Source organism: Archocentrus centrarchus, chromosome 21 (assembly GCF_007364275.1).
Source record: "Archocentrus centrarchus isolate MPI-CPG fArcCen1 chromosome 21, fArcCen1, whole genome shotgun sequence".
In the NCBI taxonomy this organism is placed as follows: Eukaryota; Metazoa; Chordata; class Actinopteri; order Cichliformes; family Cichlidae; genus Archocentrus; species Archocentrus centrarchus.
Genome location: NC_044366.1, coordinates 3,991,827 through 4,015,505, shown reverse-complemented (window position 1 = coordinate 4,015,505; position 23,679 = coordinate 3,991,827). Strand labels below are relative to the sequence as shown.

The 23,679-nt window shown below is 41.4% G+C and overlaps 1 protein-coding gene across 2 annotated transcripts in view; it reads right to left on the bottom strand.

The window, feature by feature from the left end:
- The window catches only part of mlphb (melanophilin b), a 48,866-nt gene extending 25,864 nt beyond the window's left edge, over positions 1 to 23,002 (bottom strand). For both annotated transcript variants that reach the window (XM_030758867.1, XM_030758868.1), the window contains exons 1-6: positions 22,866 to 23,002; positions 19,699 to 19,870; positions 8,565 to 8,786; positions 7,209 to 7,348; positions 5,066 to 5,107; positions 2,104 to 2,156 (exon numbers count right to left, since the gene is read on the bottom strand). In XM_030758867.1, the coding sequence (XP_030614727.1) occupies positions 2,104 to 2,156; positions 5,066 to 5,107; positions 7,209 to 7,348; positions 8,565 to 8,786; positions 19,699 to 19,823 (582 nt within the window). In that variant the 5' untranslated portion in view covers positions 19,824 to 19,870; positions 22,866 to 23,002. The remainder of the gene's footprint in view (positions 1 to 2,103; positions 2,157 to 5,065; positions 5,108 to 7,208; positions 7,349 to 8,564; positions 8,787 to 19,698; positions 19,871 to 22,865) is intronic.
- Positions 23,003 to 23,679: the final 677 nt, after the last annotated feature.

Below are 23,679 nucleotides of genomic sequence, written 5' to 3'. Positions count from 1 at the left end.
GATTCATGTCAGCATTGTTATAGGACATACATAACCCTTACAAGCTCAGCTCTGCATGAAAACCAACATTGTTAAATTTCACTGCAGTCAATAGGTTTTTTTTTTTTTAACTTCTATTGTTATATTCATATCTTTGTTTTATTTATTTATTTATTTCTTGGGGTGCATGCTTCAAATATATCTGGGTCAATATTAGAAATTACCTAAATGCAATGCTGTGCTATGTGGATCTCTGAGAAAGAGGGAAATTTGTTTTAAGGACACATGTTCACGTTCATGCTCCTGTGCTGACGGAGCCTCAGAGACCCCACCAGCTCCAAACTCCTCTGAGCTGGCAGAACATGAGCAGGTTTCCTTACAGGGAAATATCAGGAGGTTCCCTACTTTAGTCTGTTTGGAACAGTAGAGGGCACTGTGTCTGAAAGAAACTCAAAGGAGGGATCCAGTAAACGGGGCGCATTTTGTAGCATCCAACAAATCCTTTAAGATATATTAAAAAAAACGGTGGTGCTGGAAACAAAGCATCCGGAGACCCAGCAGAGCCCGGGAGTCCTGTCATTTCTCAACCGTCGACGCAATGATTGAAAATAAACAAAGCTTAGTTTTTACAGTACTCACAGACTATGGCAAAAACAATAATAATCTTCAGTTTATGATGAATTCCAGTGGACTCAGTGCCCACACAGCCACCTTTTATTTCATTTATTTTTTACAATCCCAGGCCTCCAACCAAAGACTCTTTCAGCTCTGCTCGGAGTCTTTTATGTATGACAGCCTGGTATTTCCCCACAGCGCTCTGCTGCCAGTGCTGGTTTAACCCTGCCTAAACTAAACTGTCAGCAGCTGTCGAAGCATTCCAGTCCTTCACGAGGGGCTGGCCTAGATCACCAAGATAACCTGTGCAGAACGCACCTCTGCTTTTTCTTCAGGAAGCACCTGTCAGTGAGATGGATGTCAGTGCTGACCAGAGCACACTACTGCAAAACACTCCACTGATTAAAAAAAAAAAAAAGAAAACATATGCATGCAAAATGCTGGTTTGAGCTGGACTGAAGTTGTCTGTTTTGCAGATAAGCTTTGATCACTTGTTATGTCCAGTAATTAACAAACAGGATATTGCCTCTTGTTTTATGAAATGCTTGCAAATTCCCACATCACATCTGCAAAAAAACACCAGACTGCTGTCTGCTCACATGAAATTAATTTTTTGTTTTGTGATGCACATTACTGGAGTGGTTCCTGTTGGTAACAAACTCACTTAAACTTAACTACCTGAAACACAGCTGCATGTTGTCTTTTTATGCAATGTGCTCACAGAAGAATTAGGAAATTAATAAGAAAACTTGTATGTTCTCTCTGTGGGTTCTTTCCAGGTACTCCAGCATCCTGCCACAGTCCAAAAACGTGAACCTCAGGCTAATATTCTAAATTGGCCATAGGTGGGAATGTTCATGGGAATGATTGTTATTTTCTATGAGTCGGCTCTGTGATGGACTGGCGACCTGTTCAGGGTGCACCCCACCTCTCACCCAGTGACACCAGGACACCAGGCTCCAGCATTGCTTGAATTGGATAAGGAGCTAAGAAGGTGGATGGATGGATGGATATGTAAAGTATGCGCTGCATGGTGAACTGGACAGTCCAATAGTTACTGTTGCCACATGATAGGCCAACATGTTGGTGCAGTGGTTAGCACTCCTGCCTCACTGTAAGAAGGTTTCAATCTGTTGGTCTGCAGGAGTGTATGGAGGGTGAAGAGTGTCACCATTTTTAATCAAATTTAGACCTAAACAGCCAGTTTCCCAGTCGTGGATTAAGCATGGTCCTAGACTAAAAGGAAAAAGTCATTGAAGACCAGAACAGGAAAAAGTATTTAGTCCAGGATTAGACATAATCCCTGTACGAGAAACTGGGCCAAAGAGATTATTTTCAAAGGCCTCAGAAGTCAGATTTACACATCATTTTATAACCAAATATCAACAAATGTTTAGATGTCTACCAAAGTTGCCTTCAACATTATTTCAGTGAGTTTTTAAAAATGGTGAGGCATGTACTACTAGCTTTAAAATAATGAGAACATTATTTTAAAATGAGCTTCCATACCCTCTGGTGTTGTTGTGAGTCTGTTGCATCCATACTGTGCTCCTCATAAGCATCTGCAGATAAAGAAGGAACACATGGCAGTGTTAGAAGAAGGAAATGCCACAACCACTACATGATTTCTGGAAACAGAAAAGGTCTTGTGTTTTTCAGTGTGCATTCATTTACAGATGTACCTCTGACAGAGATCGAACTCTTTAGTCTGGATTCTCAATCCTCTCTGATTGATAACCAGTGACCTTTGACTTTACAGCGACAGCTGTGTTTTTTTTATTTACAAAGTACAGCAAAAGAAGGCAAAAGAAGAAACACTGTGGACTGTATTCCAGTCTCACTTTATGAGAGCGTTTATGAGAGAGCTGCATTTTTGCAGTGTGTAACAGTTCCCCGTTGAATACGGGAGAAAGAGGGAAGAAAAGACTGGAAACAACAGAGGCTGATCAGATTCACAAGCCCAGCACTGAGCATCGAAGCAGCGAGCATTCTTATCTTTAGATTAGTGTCTTATGTATTAAAGAGTTTTGGACTTTTGCTGCGTCATTCACAGAAACTGTCTGCAGAAACAACTGCTGTTGCAACTACAATAACCTCGTAATATAAGTGACACTAAAATTTTTTATGGTCTTTCTGACTAAACCTTCCCTGGCTCTGCTCTCGTGCTGATGGTATGCCAGTGTGAATGGGAGCCAGATGGCTGTGCCAGGCTAACCAGAACCTTTAGGTCTGTTTCCAAACCGCTGTGCATGTGTGAGGCATTCACAAACAGCAAAGGGATCATTGTAAAGATCAACCTGAATATTAACCTCTTATTTACAGTATCATTATGTTTACAATAACACAGATATTCTTGTCAAAGCCCCACTTATTAAACATTATATGTATCTGGAGTGGAGAGACCACACACGGCTCTCTGAGGAATCCTATAGGGAAAAATAAGTGGGTCCAAATTGACCCTTGTTAGTTGCAACATGGTGAAACAAGAATTCATTTAGAAATATGAATCTGGCTCATTTTGGCACCAGGTGGCTTAAAACGATAACAAAGCAGGTAATAATCCAGAACCTGCCTTAAAGTTTTCTGTTGTATCATCAAATGAACCCAGAAAACAGGTCACATACAGGCGGCACCGACCGAACAGACTCACCGAGAGGGAGACAAACATCTGACATCCACTGAACTTTGTGTCAGTGACTTCTTGTCTGTCACAGAATGAGGTCAGTGGTCCATTACCCCATAAAAATCCTCAGAAAAATGATAAACTCTGAAATAGAAGTTAGACGTACACTTTTTCTGACCGTGTTTTTAGCGTGCTCTGAAGAAGGCCTCATGAGTCAGTTCATCATTTTAATCAAATGTTTAGTTTTAACTGGTGCTTTGGCTGCAAATACACAATTTTTGTAACTTCTGCCTCTGGAAACACCACCACAGTGGACTTCAAGTAATCAAGATGTGATTGAAGTGCAGACTTTGAGCTTTAATTCAAAAGAATTACATTAAATGTTTAGGAATTACAGCCATTTTTGTACACAGTCCCCTGTTTTCAGAGGATCTGACAAGCAGTTTCAATGACTGCTGATGGAAGCAGCAGGAAGAACAGACTTTACAATGCGATGATGCCGTGCACAGAAACATTAACTTTACTCTGGGAAACTTCACAAATTTAAAACCACATGTATAAAAATAAAAATTGTAAAACAAATCAGTGGAGTATTTTATAATTGTGGTATTGATGTATCAGAGATAGACTCCTTGTTCATAAAGATAAATGCTGCTCAGGGCACAAAAAAAGTTAATAAAAACAAATAAATGAATAAAATAAAATAAACCACAGACTTCCTGTTGGCTCCAGAAATACTTTAATGGGATAAAATAAAACAATGATATGACTCATTGAGACTTCCCTGCCCAGACCTCCCTCTGCCCAGCCACCTCCACCAGCTCATCCGGGGGGACCCCAAGATGTTCCCAGGCCAGCCAAATGATATAATCTTTCCAGCGTGTCCTGGATCTGCCACGGGGCCTCCTCCCGGTAGGACATGCCTGGATTGCCTCACCCAAGAGGCGGCCAGGAGGCATCCTAATCAGATGCCCAAACCACCTCAACTGGCTCCGTTTGATGTGGAGGAGCAGCGGCTCTACTCTGCAGTCCTCATGCCATCTCTGAGGGAGAGGCCAGCCACCCTTTGGAGGAAGCTCATTTCTGCCGCTTGTATTCGCGATCTTATTCTTTCGGTCACTACCCAAAGCTCGTGACCATAGGTCAGGATAGGGATGTAGATCGACCGGTAAATCGAGAGCTTCGCTTTCACACTCAGCTCCCTCTTCACCACGACAGACCGGTGCAGCGTCCGCATCACTGCAGACGCAGCCCCGATCCGTCTGTCAATCTCCCGCTGCCTTCTCCCATCACTCGTGAATAAGACCCAAAATACTTAAACTCCTCCACCTGGAGCAGCAACTCATCCCTCAGCACTCCACCCTTTACCAGCTGAGGACCATGGCCTCAGATTTAGAGGTGCTGATTGTCATGCCAGCCGCTTCACACTCGGCTGCGAACCGTTCCACTGCGAGCTGGAGGCCCCCCCCTGATGGAGCCAGCAGGACCGCATCATCAGCAAAGAGCAGAGATGAGACTCTGAGGCCACTGAGGTGGAAGCCTTCTGCCACCTGGCTACACCTCAAAATTCTGTCCATAAAAATGATGAACAGAATTGGTGGTAAAGTCTTATTCCAGCTTTCTTGATAAATGAATAATAAATAATAAATGAACCAACCAATCAATGCTGTGATCCTGTTTAGCAGACTGACACTGACATTAAGCTTAAAGCACAGCCTAAAACAAGACTAATGTAGAATCTATTAGAATGATTAAAGCATCTTTTGATTATAATTACGTTTGTGAAAGTCAAAGATATGGCTGCTTTGTGGCAATATTTAACCTTTATGGTTGACTCAGTGTACTTACTGTGGACCTCAGGCATGCTCTGTGTGTCATACTCATGAGGCTCTGGAAAACAGAAAAGAGCAGAGAGCACATGGCTTATTAATTTGCATTTAATTATAGTTTCATATAAATGACCGGACTCCCGTAATTACCATCACATTGTCGTCCTAATTGAAAATCTAAACTTAATGATGTTAGGTCATTAACTGCAATAAATAGCTCAGCAAATTGAGATAATGCAGGTAGTCCTTATACTTTCCACATAAAACAATAATCAGAAGCAGCAGCATTAAACAGCAGAGCCAAAGTGAGAGTCAGAGCCAACAGACTGAATTAGACTTCTGTATGCGAACAAGACTCTTTTGTGAGCATCAGCAAAGAGTGTGAGTACAGGATGACACCCTCTGAGCGTCGGGGGCCTGGCGGACCACAGAGTGCGTACAGCAAAAAAGACTGTAAAGGAATGTGTGTGCGCGCACACGTGCGTGCAGATGCATGTTGAATTTAATCCAAGTGGTCAGATGATGAGTTGCTGCTCATGTTAAACATAATGCATCTGTTAACATGCGTGTATATGACTGTATTTTATCGTCACAGCTTGCATCTGCGCACACTCTGTGTGCAAGATTCCACATAAATACACCACAAAGGTTTTGTCCCCCCCGTTCTCGCTCTGCTTCTGGTTGGAGGAGCCCCGCGGGACTGAATTCTTCAGTTCCAGGCACAGAATGGGAGACATGTGAGCGAATGATCACAAGGCCCACGGGGGCTGTGTCGACCAACCAACTTGCTCTGTGTTCCTTCCCAAAATCCTCAGGAGTGACTCAGCATAAACAGTTCCCGGAGTCCTGGCTGTCTGTCCATAATTCGTCATATTCACTCATCTCCTGATGCTGTGATCTCAATTGGAGAGCAGTTGTGTGTAATAATGCTTGAAACAGATACTACAAAGTGTGCTTCAAGAGGCACCTGTTTTATATGCCGTGGGTATGGTCAGAGAATATTGGCAAGTTCAAAAAAAGAGAGGAAAAAAGGTTTTTATGAAGCCTAATACCATCACCGCATCAGACTTTAAACATGACCAGCAAACATAAACAGCATTTTTCTCCACCTTAGTATCTCTGGTAATAATATCCCACGAGGCTGAGTTACAATAAGCATCCTGGTCAGCTGATGACAAAAGAGAGAGACAGCTGTGAGGAACCAGAGTGGGAAAAACAGGAAAGATGGAAGATTAAATCCCTGTGACAGATCTGGCAGCCTGCTAATATCTGAGAAAGAGAGCAGAAACTTCATTCTGGAGACTCAGTGTCACAAAAACGAAGGCGCACATAGACAGATGGGTGACAAATTAAAGGACAAGGGCAACATAAAGTGTCTTGGACCGCAAGATTGGCGCCATTGCAAACACCATAAACACTATTGTCTCAAAATATATTCTCTAATTTGGTGTTTTCTATGATGAGGATCTGATGACTGCAGAGGCACAGCATGGCTTTCAGTTTACGTGCATCACTGTGCAGAGCTTCCATTTTGTTGTCCAATGAAATGATGATAATATACATTACAACTCCAATTCCTGAACTCAAGCACAGTTCACAGATGAGCTGGGCATTGTCATGGTGACGTTTCACCAATCGAGCCAGAGTGATGCATATTTTCCATGCGGCCGCAGTACAGTATGCAGCTGTTAAATCTCAGTGAAGCCTTTCATTTAGTGGGGATTTCGCATGGTAAGCTCAAGCAGACTTCCACGACTTCGAGTCAGCGCTCTCTGACTCTGGCAGATTGAACTTTTGACCGGCAGCTTCTCCTCGGAGCTCGAAAAGAAATCAGTGGAACAGATGGAAGTTTGTTAAGAGCGACTCTTCTAAGCAGCTTTGACATTACACGACATTTCTAACCTCTCGTTTTCACTCATTTTCATATTCATACAGACGTTCCCTACTTGGCAGCTGCCCAGAATAACCAGTGCTTGACTCCTAACCACTAAGCAGTTTCAGATCAGTCAGTGGGGTGTTAATCTTCTTGCTGAAAGGCCACCGTGACAGAACATTGACTTGAAACATACAGATTTTCCCAAGTGGAACACGGATTATGACATTCCAGACATAAGCTTCGCCTCCAACAAAGTAACAAACCAGACAGAAGGTAGATTGCTGACCTCCTAAGTCACTCTGGGATCGGCTGCGTTCTCCGTCGCACCTCCTGAAAAGGGAACGCATCACCTTGGCGCTGCCGAAGCGCTTAAAACGTGCACGGACGTTCTCGTGGTACCACTCCAAAGTACCGATCTTGAGGACTCTGTGAGAGAGAGAAATGGAAAAAAAATAAAAAATGATGCTAAAGCAGTCATGAGGTTCATTCTGAAAATACCACCCTGGTATTTACATGCACGTACACGTTATCATATTATTTTCTTCTATTTGTTTGTCATAAAATGAAGCTTAAAATGAGAAGATATGATGTGAAATGGGCCCAAAATTTATCCCGACAGCAAACTGAAAATTCCTATGGGCTGTATGTGCCTCTCTTGCTATGAAACTGCAGTGTACAGGTTTAAGCATGTGATGCACAGTGTGATGCTTTCCAGACTCTGGCTAAGCTCAGTTAAAGAACTTTTTAGTATGCAGCTTCATCTGAGCAAACAATGGTATCCTGGTTCCATACGGAGCTGATTTCAAGCGGGATGTATTTAATGTTATTGTTGTAACCGGCAGAGTTTGAGCAATAAAAAAAAAGATCTTTGCTACACCTGTTTGAAAAGCAGGAAACCTGACACTGAACCTTTAATTCCTGAAGGCCCTTTAACCACTCACCCTGAATGGGCTGCTCTTCATTTATCAGTAATCTCAATTTGCTAGTAGCTATTTTTTATTCGTCTTATCAAGTCAGAACAGAGTTTCCTCAATAAATTCCACAACACAACATTTGTCCACTATCTGCAGAAAGCTCACAAATCGACCTCAGCATTAGTTCAGGCCGCAAAGTTACGATCTCGCTTAGATCGGCTCATCTCTCTGCCTGCTCACATCAGCTGAGACCCTTCTACAAAACCAATTGTCAATTTTCATAAAATGTAGGGCACACCATTTACGCTGCTTTAACCTGCTGAAATTACCTCCTCCTTTCATGCCGTTTCTGATTTAATCTGTGACATATCTCTCATGATCTGTAGACTTCCTGCTGCTGCATTCTCCACATATGGCTTTCCATGTATGTATGTTTGTATGCATGTATGTGGAAGGAGATGGAGGTCCATGGACAGCGCCATAGTGCCAAATGTAAATGACCGAAAATGGAAATAATCTTCTTTTGACTTTAGTTTTAGTGGCTCTAATATATTATGTGCTTTCCCAATGAAAACATCCCAGAGCTTGTTTCATGGTAAACCCCACTTCAGCACAAAGCTTATGAAGTTCTAGCGCCACAGGGTGTGCAGTGATAACTCAGTATCTTTCTAGTATTAAAATGGCAGTTTAGCTTACTTTGATTTCTTTTAACACTGGTCATTTCCTACCTGGCCACGTGACAGGCGTCACACACCCATCCATCCTCCTTCTTGTTGTAGCGGCTGCAGGACTTGCAGACGTAGAGCTGGCAGTCCAGGCACTGACGCTTGTTGTTGAGCAAGAATTTAAAAGGCTGCAGACAGCGAATGCAGTGAGACTCCGTCAGGCTGGTCTGGTTCCCCAACAACTCTTTCTTGGTATCTTCTCTCTCAAGCTTGGTCTTTAGATCCCTGAAAACAGATAAGACAGCAGGATAGAAGGCTACCATATGCACTTACAGGTAAATAAAATAGTCAAACAAATCGTCCAGGCCTGTAGAATGTTTTACTTCACATCTGGTTCATTGTGTATATCATTAATAAATGTGCTGCATGACTTTAAATAGCCCGGGGTTAAAAACATACATGTCGTTTTCACAGGTTTGTAAAGAGACAGAGCAGATCTAACCTGCATGGAAAAACAGCTGTGCTGGTTAACACTCAGCTGCTGCTGCATACAGTAAAAGAGATCCTTGAAGGAAACATGACTTCACATTTTCACCTCAGGGGTCCACCCAGAATCAGAGAAATGTGGCTCATACTGACTCTTAACAACTTAACACACTGAGTGCATTTAGCCAAAGTGTGTATTTGGCATTTAAGTGTGACTGATGTACCCACAAACTGCAGATATAACTAGCCCAGATGATTGGTGTAAGGAGGCATACAGCTGAATGCATCTGCTAATAGTGCTGCAGACATTAACATTTAACATGGTGCATTTAGGAACTGGAAGATTATTTTTACAGTTGTTTCTCTAATTACTGTTTGGCCCAAAGTGGTGTAACTACTATGCAACACAACTTTCTCTTAAATTAGATATAACACAATGGCAAAGCACACAGTGTTTAAATACAATAAGTTAAGCTAAATTTTTTTTCCCCTCCCAGCACTGTATACTTTGTAGGTGAGCCAATTTACAGGGTAACAAAAGTTTCCAAACCCTGAAGCAGCCACTGACTGCATGATTGATTTTTATGGACTCTACTCTCAGATTTTGAGCCAAAGCCAATATGGTGGCGTCTTTGAAAAATGTATCGGTCTTCATTTAGATCAGCAGATATAAAAGTTTCCAGAGGCATCAAGTTGTACGAGACAACTCTGATTTGTATTAACTTTGCTAGACGACAGGTTTTTGGCTACATTTAGTTATTAAGGGACACCGAAATAAAAGCTTCCATTCATATTTATGTAAACTAGCCTGTGTCACCTGATCAGTCATTCTGCTGATTGCATCTTTGTCAGCTCAGATCTAATATCAGGAGCATGACATTGAAATGTTTGCCACTACTGCACTAGCATATCATAGATAGATACTTTATTGATCCTTATGTCCTTGCTCCAGTTGCCTTATCAATCACTTTCATACAACACAAGAAATGCTGCCATAGATCCAAGTAAGCAAAGTTTCTCTGTTTTTCTTGCTTTGCACCAGGTTAGCTTCTGTTTTAGCCAACATTCCCCCATAGAAGACTCACTCTGGCTAAGGGCTGTTAGCACACCTGCTTCCAGTTAAAGCCACGAGCCCGTTAGCGGTTTGTCTTTTCTTTAGGTGGAGGGCCATCTTCAGTGGGCATTGTACAAATTCCTGATAACATACATTCCATGCAATATCAGTTCATTCATAACTTTGTTCAGGTGCTTTTTAGTTTACAAAATAATCCCATGCCTAAACCTGCCTCACACCATTTCCAAAATACCAAACTCATGAATGCTGTGGACCATTAGCTGTGCTGCTTTGGATGGATTTTTGCCCCTGGACAACACCGGACACACATTTTCCCCTTTTGACTCAAGTATTTATGCTAAGCTAAGCTAACCATATCCTACCACACTTTCCACCAAAATGTTAAATAAAAATACAGCAGTCGTGAAAGAGATTTAAAGTAAATTTCTAACTCACTGCTCACTTTGTGTTTTCATAGCTAAAAAAACAAACTTCATACTGCTGCATTAAAAAAAAGATTTCATGAGTCAGATTTTGGCGGATATGAGTAGAGCGTTGGATGTCAGTACATGGATGGTGCCACAAGGCTTTATTGGGCACCTCTTTATAAATATTATATCAGCCTGTTACATGCAGAAAACCTTTAGTGCGCCTCTCGAGGGACTGCAGTAACACCCACAGACATCACATCTAACTTAAACACTGTTTTTGTTGTAAAATTTTAAAAGTTTCTGTCTGCAGCTCAAAATTTCAACTGCCTTCAGTAAAATTCCACTAAAATTCAGTTCAATCACGTCTTTCCTCTTCTCTGTGCAGCTTGGCAGCTGCGCACCTGTGAGTAACCAATACCTTCATTGCTTTGAGTCAGATCATTTTGTTCTGCAGTGCTTTGCTTCAAACTTTTGCTGATTGTTGGATAACTAACAGGGTCGCTCAGTGCTGGAAGATGCTGACAGCAGCGAAGCAGAAAAATTCAGATAACAAGTCCCAAATGTCACACGGCGTGGGCGGAGTCTGGCATTATTGTTTATTTTAGCTGTATTTATTTTAAAAGGCCATGCTTTTTAAATTACAGCCCAGATCATTGGGATACTTTGTAAGAATCCCTTAACCTTTTGCAGATACAGCTGCTGGCCATTAGCGGCGCGATTTAAGAGTAATATCTCTTAAATCTGCCCTCCACTGAAACATCAAATCCCACAAATCTGGCATACAAGATGCCCTTTTATGATTTCAACTATATATGTGTGCTGTAGGCAACTACCACGCCTGCCAAGCACTGCGACATGGCTCACACACTCAGCTTTCAAAACACAAGTGCAACAGCAGCTGCAAGAACTTTATTTTCTACTGTCTGATGAAAGTCATGAAAGTGCACGGGGTCATTGCTTTGCACTTTTGTGCTGTAATTATCCAAAATAACATTAACTAATGTTTTTTTTTTTTTTTTATGCTGCTTTGGGAGAATAGAGAAAGCAACAACAAAAAATATTTTAATGTCTTATTAATTAAATTAATAGAGCCATTTGAAAGGTTGTTGTGTTTTGATTTTGCTCTCACACAGTTCATCGTGCTCATGTTTGCTGCTGAATCTTAAGAGAGCAGTGAGCTAAAAGGGGTTAAAATGCTCAATAGAGCATTGTGCATTGTGTGTTGATTCATCACTTCGCTCGACACCTTTCACTTTATGGATTTCTAACCGTTATCTTGTTGGGTCCAGTTCCCCAGGCTGACTGAGCTGTGGGTGAAAGGTGGGTTAAAGATTCTCTTTGTCTTATTTTCACCAGCACGACAGGAACACTTACAGGCTGTACTTGCCCTGAAGTCGACCATCGTTTTCTTTCATCTTTTTAGCTTTAAACGGGACCATAATTTACAGAATAAACATTATGCTGCTGAATAAGGCTTAACACTATTAACTGAGACTCGAATCAGAAAAGTGTTTACTGAGGTCATAGGTCAAGTGAGCAGTAGGCTCATTCTGTCCATTAGAAAGAAGCAGGTTTGAGACACGGAAGCAAAGTCCATCTTTGATATACAGTCTATACAGCTTCCTCTCTCAGGAGCATGTTACTCAGATACGGTCACGCTCACAAAGCTCAGACCCACTGCTGGTGTTCTTTTTCTTTCTGTGTGGAGTGCTTGTGTGGTCTGTCTCTGTGAGGGTGGGGTACACCCTGGACAGGCCTACCCCACCTTTAACTTCTGGGATAGGCTCCCCCGCCACCCTGAATTAGATTTACAAATTAAACAAATCCTCCTTTTCTAGATATTTAAGCATTTTTAATCACATAAAAAAACTTTTATATATCCTCCAAAGTTATAGTTCAGTATCTGATTAAAAGTAGTTACTGCACAGTTTTTGCTTAACTGGCAAAGCTCAAGAATCCGGGTGCGGCAGCCAGATGTTCAGTTAGTTACTCTGGTCTTCATAGCTGTCTGAGTGTTCCCATACATCCATACATGGTGATCGCGCTCCCTCTGTGTGTGTGTGTGTGTGTGTGTGTGTGTGTGTGTGTGTGTGTGTGTCTCTTCACACAAATCACACTCTGTATAGTTTAACTGAGCTGGCCAGTTCAGGTAGTCTTATTCACATCCTCATATCTTGTTCTCCTGCTGAGTCAGCTCTATTTAAGCTACGATAAACTAGATTTAAACAAATGGAAACAGGAGAGACAGGAGGGAGACATAACAAGAGACTGACAAATAAATGACAGTGTGTAATACGTCATGTTGTTATTTATCTGAGATCGTATTTAGCTAATTTTAAGACCTGTTAAAGACCAGATTTTTTTTTATTTATTATGTCCTGATACATAAAACCTTAGAATTGAAAGAAGGTGTATTTTCTTTTTCACATGACTGTATCAGATTCATTTCTGACAAAAACATTCATCCATCAATTCCTTTTCTTCACTGCTCATCCAGATCCGGTCTCTGGGGATTGGAGCCTATCCAAGATGACACTGGAAAACTACTAAATACCAACTAAACCCAAGAAAAGGAAAAGTTCAGCAGTGACGGTTCCCTGATCAATGCTGACAGTAAACTGACAGACCACAAAACCAGAAGAATGACCGATGATAAAAGCATATAAAAGCAACAACAGTGAAATCACCTTATAAAATTATCAGCAGCATTTTAGCCAACAGTGTTCATACAGCTAAACATACTGATAGGTTATATTTTTCAGTATTTAATAAAATAGTCTAATATTTAAATAAAATATGCAGTTGGTCTAACACAGGCGATGTGGTGGTGTCTGTAATTTTGGTGGACTTTGTAAAACAAAACAAATTCTAAATCATTGCCAAAATATTTCATTTCGTGATCCATCCAGCAGATGTGGTTTTGCACGGTTTAAGCGCGGGCGGTTTTATATGTAAACCACATGAAAATCTGCACCTTTTTATAGATCGCAGTGGCCTCGGATAAAAACAACAGTTGCTTGAGAAACAAACAACGGCTCATCTGAACGGAAAACAAATAGCTGAAGAAGAACATCGACAGGGACGTCAGCCTAAATGGTTAAAACTGGCCTGTCCTGCAGTCTCACTCTGCCCAGCTCGCTTTTCATGGCCCTCTATTTTGGGTAATTTGTACTGGAGACACGAAGGTTCCACTGCTAATGTACTCTAAGTAAATTAGTGAGAAAAAGACTCTTATTGTGGACATGCAGACAGGCCAAAGCACTTCGTTTAACAGCGTCCAGACAATTCAGTTTCCTCTGACTGCAACAACAAAATAATAAACTGCAGAAATATACAAATTCTCCAAATTAGCATGAATGATTCTGATGAGACATGTGGCTCAGATATATTCAGAGCAAAATGACTGAGGGTTCATCTGAAATTAGTGGGGATGCACTACTGCAATTGTAGTGCACTCGTATATTGTATTATGCTCTATATGTCTACAAAGCATGTAGACATAACAAAACATGACATCCCTGAGTCAGGAAGCATCTATCCACTCTGCTAATCCAATTCATGGCTGGAGCCTGCCCCGGCTGTCATAGACAGACAGGTCACCCATCTGTTGCAGAGCTAACAGAGAGACAGACAACCATTCACACTCACATTCACACCTATTAGAATCACCAGTAAACCTAACATGGCTGTTTTTGGACTGTGGGAATAACTGGAAAGAACCCAGTCCATGTAATCCCCTCACAGAAACTGTAACTGGACTGGTTTCTTCTATAGGGCTTTTCTGCTCTACAGCATGTCTCATTCACCCATCACACACACACACACACACACACACACACACACACACACACACACACACACACACACACACACACTTTACATCTAAGTGCTTTCTATCTAACATTCACACACAATCACACTCTGACAAACGCATTGGGAATAACTCAGGGTCAGTATCTCACCAAAGGATACTTTGGCATGCACACAGGAGCAGCCAGGGATCGAACCACCAACCTTCCAATTAGTAGAGGACCTGCTCTACCTCCTGAGCTCCAGCTAGCCAGTGGATTTGAACCCAGACCTGCTGTGAGGCAATAGCAGTAATCATCATTTTTGGACCCACAAAGATAGCACCCTAACCTTCCAACATGAGGAAGAACATAATTTACAAAAGGCTGTGTTAGAAAGTAGGAGGGGTGGCAGATCACATGACCTTACTTTTGTCTGCCTTTTCTGTCACCGTTTTGTTTAATTTGTTAAAATGAAAAAGCTGTTAACAGAAAAACTTCAGTGTCAAAATGAAGACATGAGACTTCAATAAATTATGTTCCTTCAGACCAGCAACCCTCCACGGGTCAGTGCAGGCTATCCTCCCCAGGGAGAGAACACTTTGCTACACTTTTCTGTGCACGCACTTCATAGACACCAAAATACTGACTTTCAGCTTCAGATAGGGCTGAAACACCATTTTCCCAGGTCAAAGTACACTTCAGCTCATTGCCTTACTACTTGTGTGAGTACTATAAAGTTATACTTGCTATACTAGTATTATAGAGTTATACTGCCTTGGTGTGAAAACATCTGTGAATGTCTACCACCACAGGCTGGATTTTCCAGTGTTCTCAGCCTGGTGCCTCACATTAAAAGGCAAACTTCTTCCATCTGCAAGAAGCTCCTCTGGTATTTCCTCTGTTACCCCGTGACAGCGATGGCACCAGTGGAGCACATTTGTCTGTGGTCTCATCTCACTGAAGGATTCCTACTGAACTCTATGGAATCACCCTGCATGCTAACCTGTGCCTTACATTGTTAAGCTGGTCCTGACCAGCCATCAGGATGTGGCACCTTCCTTGTTGATAATGGGTTGATATCCAGCAACTGATAGTCACAATGTGGAAGCATATGTAATTTTGCTTTGGTCTGTGGTGATAGAAAAGGGACATCTATCATTTCATCTCAGACCGGAAAATTTATAGAACATTTTCTGCTCGACTGTTTTTGATTTTCATAAGGACTTTAAAGTTTGGACATATAATAATTGCTAGTAACGATTTCTAATACATTTCTATATTTATGTATTTATCTTCATAATAATTTGAGATGCAATGACCCATCTGCACTTTACAGTGAAATCATGCACAACATATATGGGTAAAATTTCTATTATTGGTGTTTCCAAATTGTTGGAAATTGGTGTTGCAAATGTTTGTTTAATCCAAGGTCATGGAATTTATATAGAGCAAAAATACACAATGAGATGTCCAGCATCAAACATCATTTGTATTACAGTAACAGGATGGATTAGAGATTCACAGCAGGTGTAATTCTAACTTTAACAATGTACCACTGAGTTTCATCTTTTCAATCTGTGGTCTAACCTCTGAGTTGAGGACCTCTGCCGCTGCTGCACCGCAGTGGTTATCCACAGGTGAAGCGGAAATTCCCTGTGAAACCTCTTCCTCCCACAGCCTGATATCTAAACCATCTGCCAGTCAACGCTGCCAACGAGGCATGTGAGCGAGAGGTCGGTGAGTGAGGAGCAAATGACGGTGATGTGGAACTAAATTATCCAGCTCAGTTTTCCTCTGAGTATGTAACGTCTGCTCAAGTTACATAAAACTGAAAAAAAAGACCTTATTGTGACATGACCTAATGTTATTCATGTGAGGGGCCCGGTGCAGTGAAAAGCCACGTGAAATTTGGCAGTGCTTACATTCAAGAACTATTTGATATTTCAATAAAGATTTTCTTTCCGCTTCCTCTTACAAGCAGAAAGTTGAATTTGTAAGCGATAAAACATGAAGCAGCTTCAGCAGTAGGAGTATATTTGAAATGTCCAAAACACTCTACACTCATGATCATATCCTCCAAAGGCACACACAGATATCCAGAGTTAAAGCTCAAAATCCACCTTCATTCTTCCAGCCTGATTGTATACACAATATGATCTACACAGACCAGTGTGTTTGTGCTGTGACTGATGAATACAAATATCTGCAGGACGATCTTATGATTGTGATGCCTGTCAACCATTAAACATGTGTTTGTACTGTAGGTTCATTGTGTGTGTGTCATTTGCGATTTACTGAACATCTAACAGCTGAGTGCCGCTACAGAGACACCAAGTGGTTGTTTGACTGTCTTTATGAAACAGGCTCTCAGTGCTCTCACATTTGAAAGATAAGTGGAGCCTGACTGACAGGTGTCGAGTGTTAATGTGTGGCAGGGAGAGTGGACCCAAATGCAGGACTCAGAAGGCAAAACTGAGTTTGGAAAGGGGCTTTACTGGTGAATAATCTGAAACACAATGCAGAGGCGAGGAGCACGTTACCAAAACTTAAGCTGCCAGTGAAAACTGGAACAAAAAACAAAAAAAACAGTGGGGCTTAAATACACACAGGAGGTGATTCAGGAGAAAGGAAACAGCTGGGGGACACAGGGCACAGGTGAACAGAATCAGACTAAATCCAACAAGGCAGCCAAACCAAAAGCTCAGGGCCACCGGCAGTGACAACAGGTCAGGTAATTAATGCTGACTTGGCACTGGATAACCTTAAAGCTGTTTTTCACTGGGGGAAAACAATAACCATTCAGTAACTGTAACTGAAAAGGAGAGCTGGACGCCGGTGTCACCTCTGTATGTTTTTAGGCTGTTTTTTTTTTAGGTGTTCTCAAATTTAGGGATGAAGATTGAAAGCCACAGATAAAAATGCACTAAAAACAAAGTTTTTTTTGTTTGTGCTGTGTCTGTTCAGGGGGTTGCACAATTTCATGTTGGTATTTCTTAACTTAATTCAGTCACTAATTTAGTTTTTTAACATCAGTGACAATAACTGCATTAGGCAGCGTTCAAAAGATTTAGTGGGTAACCCTCTTGCTGTCATTCTGCCCTGCTATATCAAAATATGACATGAACTGTGGACGGAGTGAAAGTTCATAAATGAAATGGATGTGGGGGTACAGTGGGTTAAGCAGAGGACTTAAACTTGAGTGAATCCCACATGAAGCCAATGCCCGTGCTGAGGAAGAAGAAAAACTTGAGTGGGTTTTGCAGGAGAAGGGCTGTTTGTCTTCAAATTCTGGCAATCTTAAAAATCCCTTCAGTGGATCTTTGCTGAATCAGGCTTTAGTTGTAAGCAGTTGGTTCCAACTTGAGTTGTAGGGCAGAGTTTCTTTTGTAGGTTTCCACGACCACAAACCAATCTGTACTGTATCAGAAGCAAAACTAATGCTGTTCTCTGACTGGTAATGAAATGGTTGGTTACTGGTATGAAGGGCCATACTTTGAAGATTCAAGAGACTTTATTTGCCATTTTTGCTCACATGCAAGCTTTGGGTACATAGGAATTCTTATGCAGAGCTCTCGAGTAACCGTCTTGAGTAACCTTAGCCAATTTGTTTTTAAACATTTGAAAGTAAAAAGCCAAAAAGCCTTGTTCAAGAAAGAACAAATAAAATGTCTAAACAGCATGTGACCCATGATCTCCTGGCTGAACTTTCAATGTCACACCCTGTGACTTCTTCAGCATCCTTGGGTGGAGACTGCAGGTCTAAATAGGGGAGGCTAGTCATGTCTAGGTAGCCAGTTTAACCATGGTCAGTGCATTAAGGCACCAAAGCCAAGAAACACCTCATGAGTAACGATGCACGTGACATTTGACAAAAAGGCTTTATGTGACACCCCAGAGTCACGTTGGACAGCCCAGGCTCATTAATCCCATAGCAGTGAGTCACGCACCACTGCCAATGGACACCTTGTGCCCTAACTGACATACACCAGCAGATTCAACACAACTGCCTTACTTTACACCCCAGGACTAAAAACAGTCAGAGGTGTAAAATAATGACCTGTCAGGTTTGGGCTGTGGCCAACGAGGCAGAGGACCCCAATGCAGAACTCAGACGAAGAGGTTAACAATAACTTAAAGTTTTGATCCAAAAATACATGAACGTGGCATAAACATGAACGTGGCATAAAGCACACAGCAGGGAAAAACCAACGACGACGCGACCAGGAACTAAACACAGAAACCTTAAATACACTGAGCGATAAAGAGGGAAAAGGGAAACACAGGTGAACGAACTACACTGACGAGACAAGGGGAAGTAAATCTAAACACAAAGCACAATGAACACAAGATCGTCAAAATAAAACAGGAAGTGACCTAACCAAATACATGCAGACTTAACACAGGGAGACTGACACACAGAGGGAATCAGAACATGAGCAACTAAACACAAGACATGAGACAAGGAAGAGACACTAAGAGAAACACAGGGAGAACTAAACCAGAGCTAAGGGAACCTAAACAAAGAAAGGCCAAGACTTTAACAGAGACACACACACACACACACACACACACACACACACACACACACACACACACACACACACACACACACACACACACACACACACACACACACACAGGAGCACAGGGAAGACCAGAACATGGAAAACTAAACAGAAAACAAAGACAAACTAAAATTCTAAAAATCCTGAACAACCAGAAAACAAAAAACAGAACTTCACAAAAACCCAAAACACTGGGCCACCGGCCCAGGATCATGACACGACCAAAACCCAAAGCTGCATGAGCAGATACTAAACTTCATTTCCCAACGATCAGCAACAATGAGCACTGACCATTAGTCTTAGAAGCATTGTGTAATCACACCTTTAAAAATATTAGTAAAAAAACACTTAAGTAATCAGTCTAGATCAAAAAAAATTCCACTCTGTAAATTTTGAAAACAATCTGAACTGTTTCTACCCAGCTATGGAGAGATAATATACACGTGCAGAATACCCAGCAGAAAATCCAAACTATAGGTGTTTGACCTCTAATAACCCAGGTTACTCAGTATAACATGTACACAGGGCTGATTAAAACAGCAAAATAAACTAGAACAACTCACCAAGCCAGATCATAAAAGGAGAAAAGTGCATCAAATACTAGTGAAAAAGAGGAGATCCAGTACAGGAGGTTTAATTTGAAGGAAATTCACTTTAGTTAAACAGAATCTTTGTCTGTTTAATTTTATCGTTGCTATTTAGTATCAAGTTTTAAAGATAAACCCACTGGTGGAAAAAACTCCAACCATCTTGAAATTTGTAGAGAATCTTAAACTGTTTATGATTTACCACTGCCAAATAACTCAGTTTGATAAACAGCAGGCAGACCTCTACATCAATGACAAATTACAGAGAAATAAGGGAACATACCCAAGCCTGTGCTCCTCCTTCTTCCTCAGGTCAAAATCTCTCTGGACAACTTCCCACACATGCTGGGCCTCCTCATCTGTGAGCTTGGAAAGATCGAGCTTCTTGGCTGTAGTGCTGCCAGGCATGATTGTGAACTCGATGCCTGCGCGTTGGCTGGCTCCCTGGCTTTGGACTATAACAAATACAAACAATTTAAATCATTAGCCTGCATTAATAGCATCCAGTGGCATATAAGCAAAATGGGAACATTTTTTCCATGTATAGTAAAGTTTAAGATGAAGAAGCAGTCAGCATTGCTCTCTTCTGTGTGACTCTGAATGATAACGTTTACAGCATGACATGTGAACTCTGGAGTTCTTTGGGGATGATCACATTATGTTTATCAGTGCAAACTGAGTGCTGAAAACAGCTTTCCTAAACAAGGTTTCCATGTAAATGTCCCTGCAAGGAAAACCTGCGTAAGAATGTGCAGAGATGAATTTAATAAACAGCTCTGAACTGTAGTGCTTCACTGAGTCACTGAACTCAGTTCCCAACCAGACACCCGGCAAAGGTCAGTGTTATGCATTGCTTACCCCTCTTTACTGTATGACCAAAAGATAGTTTTAATATTAAAGGGCAGGTTCAGGTTTATGAAGTCATCCCTGCATGTACTGAGAGTGACTACACTGAGCAACAAGGGACTAAATCTAGAGTCCAACCTTTCAGCTTTAGACAAACTGAGCTGCACCAGTTCCAGATGTCAGCGTTGGCTTTCAGAAGCATTTTTTTGCATATGATGAGGTTTATGCCTCGTGTGAAAAGTCTCCACTGGTGTACTGGTGTGATGATGCGGCACACTTCAGGCCCCTCGATACCGATCACTTGAGGTTTGAGTGCCGCAGCCGGCTGACCATGTGCACCTCTTTATAGCTACTTCCAGCGTGAGAATGTGTCATCTCAAACAAATTTCATGAACATGGCCGTGAGCTTGGTAAACTGCAGTGCCTCCCCTGTCTTCAGATCTAAATCCAGTAGAATCGTGCCAATACGAGTGACTGGCAGCGAGCATGTGCAGCTAACTAAATCTGGATGTGATGTAATCCTCGAGAGTTTCAGAGGATTTTTTCAATCTCTTGTGAAATCCATGACAACTAGACCTAAGGCTGTGGTGTAAAAAAAAAAAAAAAAAAAGGCCCAACCTAGTATTAGCAGGGTGTTTAAATGAACTGAATACTTGACCAGCTGTTTGCATCTTAAGATCCATCAGGCCACCAGCAGCCCATCTAAGGTTAGGGCTGGGTTTGTTTTAGCCACATGCTAAATGGGCAGATTTACAGAAACTAGATGATACATTTCTAATGAAGTCTCATACATTGGTTTAAACAGGCAAAGTTCTATACAAATGGAGTGGATGTTACCTAAAACCCAACCCAACCCCTGAACTTAAATGGGTTGCAAATGGCCTGGTAGATATTAAAGAGCTTTAAGTTAGGTCTACACCTCCACTGGAAAATGAAGCAAACAAGGAAGTGTCAATAAGTTGAACTTGAGCTACAGAAACCAGAAATTTGTCCCAGGGTGCATCTGTTCTGTAAAGTTGGGCATTTTAACACAGCAGTCTATGTTGATTGACTTGCTTTTGAAGACAGCCTCAAATGGCCACTCGAGGAATTGCAGCCTTTGTCCATTTCAAACCTCCAGGGGTTCATTTTTTTCAGGCCTGCTTGTTGCTGCTTGGCTTCAGCTGATACTGCACCCCACCCTGTGGTCATGGAGTCACTTCTGGCAAGTGCTAAAAAATAGCTTCAAAATGGGATTTCACACACGAATAGGTAATGTCACTGTGACTATGTATTTTCTGCACAGTCTGTAGTTTACAGAAGGAAAACCACTGGGTAAACTGAAATACATTAGAGAGGACATAAGTGACATATCATATCTTTTGAATAAAGATACTGCAGTTCTCTGTGATGACACATTTTTCGTATACAGCACATTTAGCTCCTGTGTCCACAGAAAAGCTTTATTGTGTTTATGAGTCACTCACGCCGTCAATCACTAGATGAAGACGTCTTATGGAGAAATATGCTGTCAGGCTAGTTTTGTCCAAACAAATCAGACCACTATAATAAATGGTTAAAACTTCTCAGACACATGCATCTATCCTGTGATCCGGGAAGCTTTTGGCACAGCTCGGCCATCACATTACTGCAGTATTTTAATCAAGACTCTGTTATAATGGAGCCCCAGCCAAATATTTCACATGGTCTGGTTTCAGAATGCATTACTTTCAGAGGATGAGGTAAGTCCACTCAAGCTGACAGTGACACACACACACACACACACACACACACACACACACACACACACACACACACACACACACAAATAAGAAGGAATGTTCCGGATGGTCACATAATTGTCTTGTTTTCCACGTAAGAACAACTCTTCGATCACGTGACTGGAGAACCAAATCTAATTTCTGCTTGTGCGATTGGGCAGTAATGTTAAAAACAAACGCGCCAGTTTGAGAACAAGTCTCATTGAAATGGTAGAATGTGGACAAATCATTGCTCACAGCTTTCCCACAGCTAAATTCTTACACAGGTAAACTGTCTGTGCAGCCTCTAAGTGTATTTGCTTAGTGGGTGTGAGCTACTTATCTCACTCTGCTGCATTAGGTAAACATTAAGTGAACAAGAAATGTAAAATTCTACAAAAGTAATCCTTATGACACTTTACTTTTTGTGCCTTTGATTGCAACAAAAATAATTCTATGCTGTGTGGTCTGTAGGCTGCATATCTTCTAAAATGAATTCAGTTTTGCTGCAGAGTGTTCAACAGGTGCACATTTGTGTTTGCAAAGGGAAGGTTTGACAGCAGGTGTGGAGACATTAAACCTGCGATAGTTTCACTCTAAGAAACTGTAGCGATATCGAACAAGTTCTTTATTTTCCATAAAAATCAATTTACATGCTCTGTACCCGCCAGGCTACCTTTGAGCAGATTAAAGGAAGCTGACCAAAATAGTTACTTAAAAAAAATCCTGAACATAAAAAATATGTTTCTCATTACAAGTCAAAACCCTCCAAGACATAAGTTTGGCCTAACGACAGAAGTCAAATCCCACACAATGAAAATGGCAGAGTTTTGTCAAAGCAAGAGAAATGAAGACTTTGACTTACCTTGCTTTTGGCTCAGTTGCCTGCAGGCAGCGTTTCCTCTAAGGGCACACCAGGCTGACTGCAGGGCAAACTCAGTAGCAGACAGCAATGCTAATCACATGTCTTGTTAACCAGGAGGAAGAAAAGCTGAGGAGACAGCCTCCTCTCCGCCTTCTCTGACTTTACTTCAAAGGGTCCAGGCTTTAAGCTTGCCCCCCCCCGGTTTCACCCACAGTATTATTCAAATATATTGGAACTGCTATTTTGTCAGGGGAAATACCTGATTAATGGTAATCAATCAATTTGAAAGTAATTATTTGGGGGCCTTTGATCACTAGGGTCAGAACATGCTGTGATCAGGAGGTTACATAAAGGCCAGTCTCCAGTCACATGCCATGGATCCTGTGTTATATGAGAGAGTGCCAATGCATGACTTCAGAGTTATTAACTCAGCCTTCTTTAATTAATACCTGATGTCCTCCATTATTTTTGAAAGGACAAATATTGGGAAATCTTCTAATATGAGAAACAATGTAAAAAAAAAACAATTTATAATTGATGCATTTTCCTGTTTAAAAGGTAGTTAGAGACAGAATACAGTTGCATGGCCTATTATTAACACAGCAGGTGGGTCAAATTTCTTTGTCAGAAAGGAATCAGGTTCAAGAACAAAGCCAAACATTTATGGTTTGAATTACAACCTGGAAGTGTTTATTTTGTGTTGAAATCATTACAGTCACTAATGTGAACAGAGGAGTTTGGAGAAACTTCTCACAGATGATGAAAGAAATGCACAGAGACAAGCTGATTAAGGACTGCACTGAGAGGACCTCTC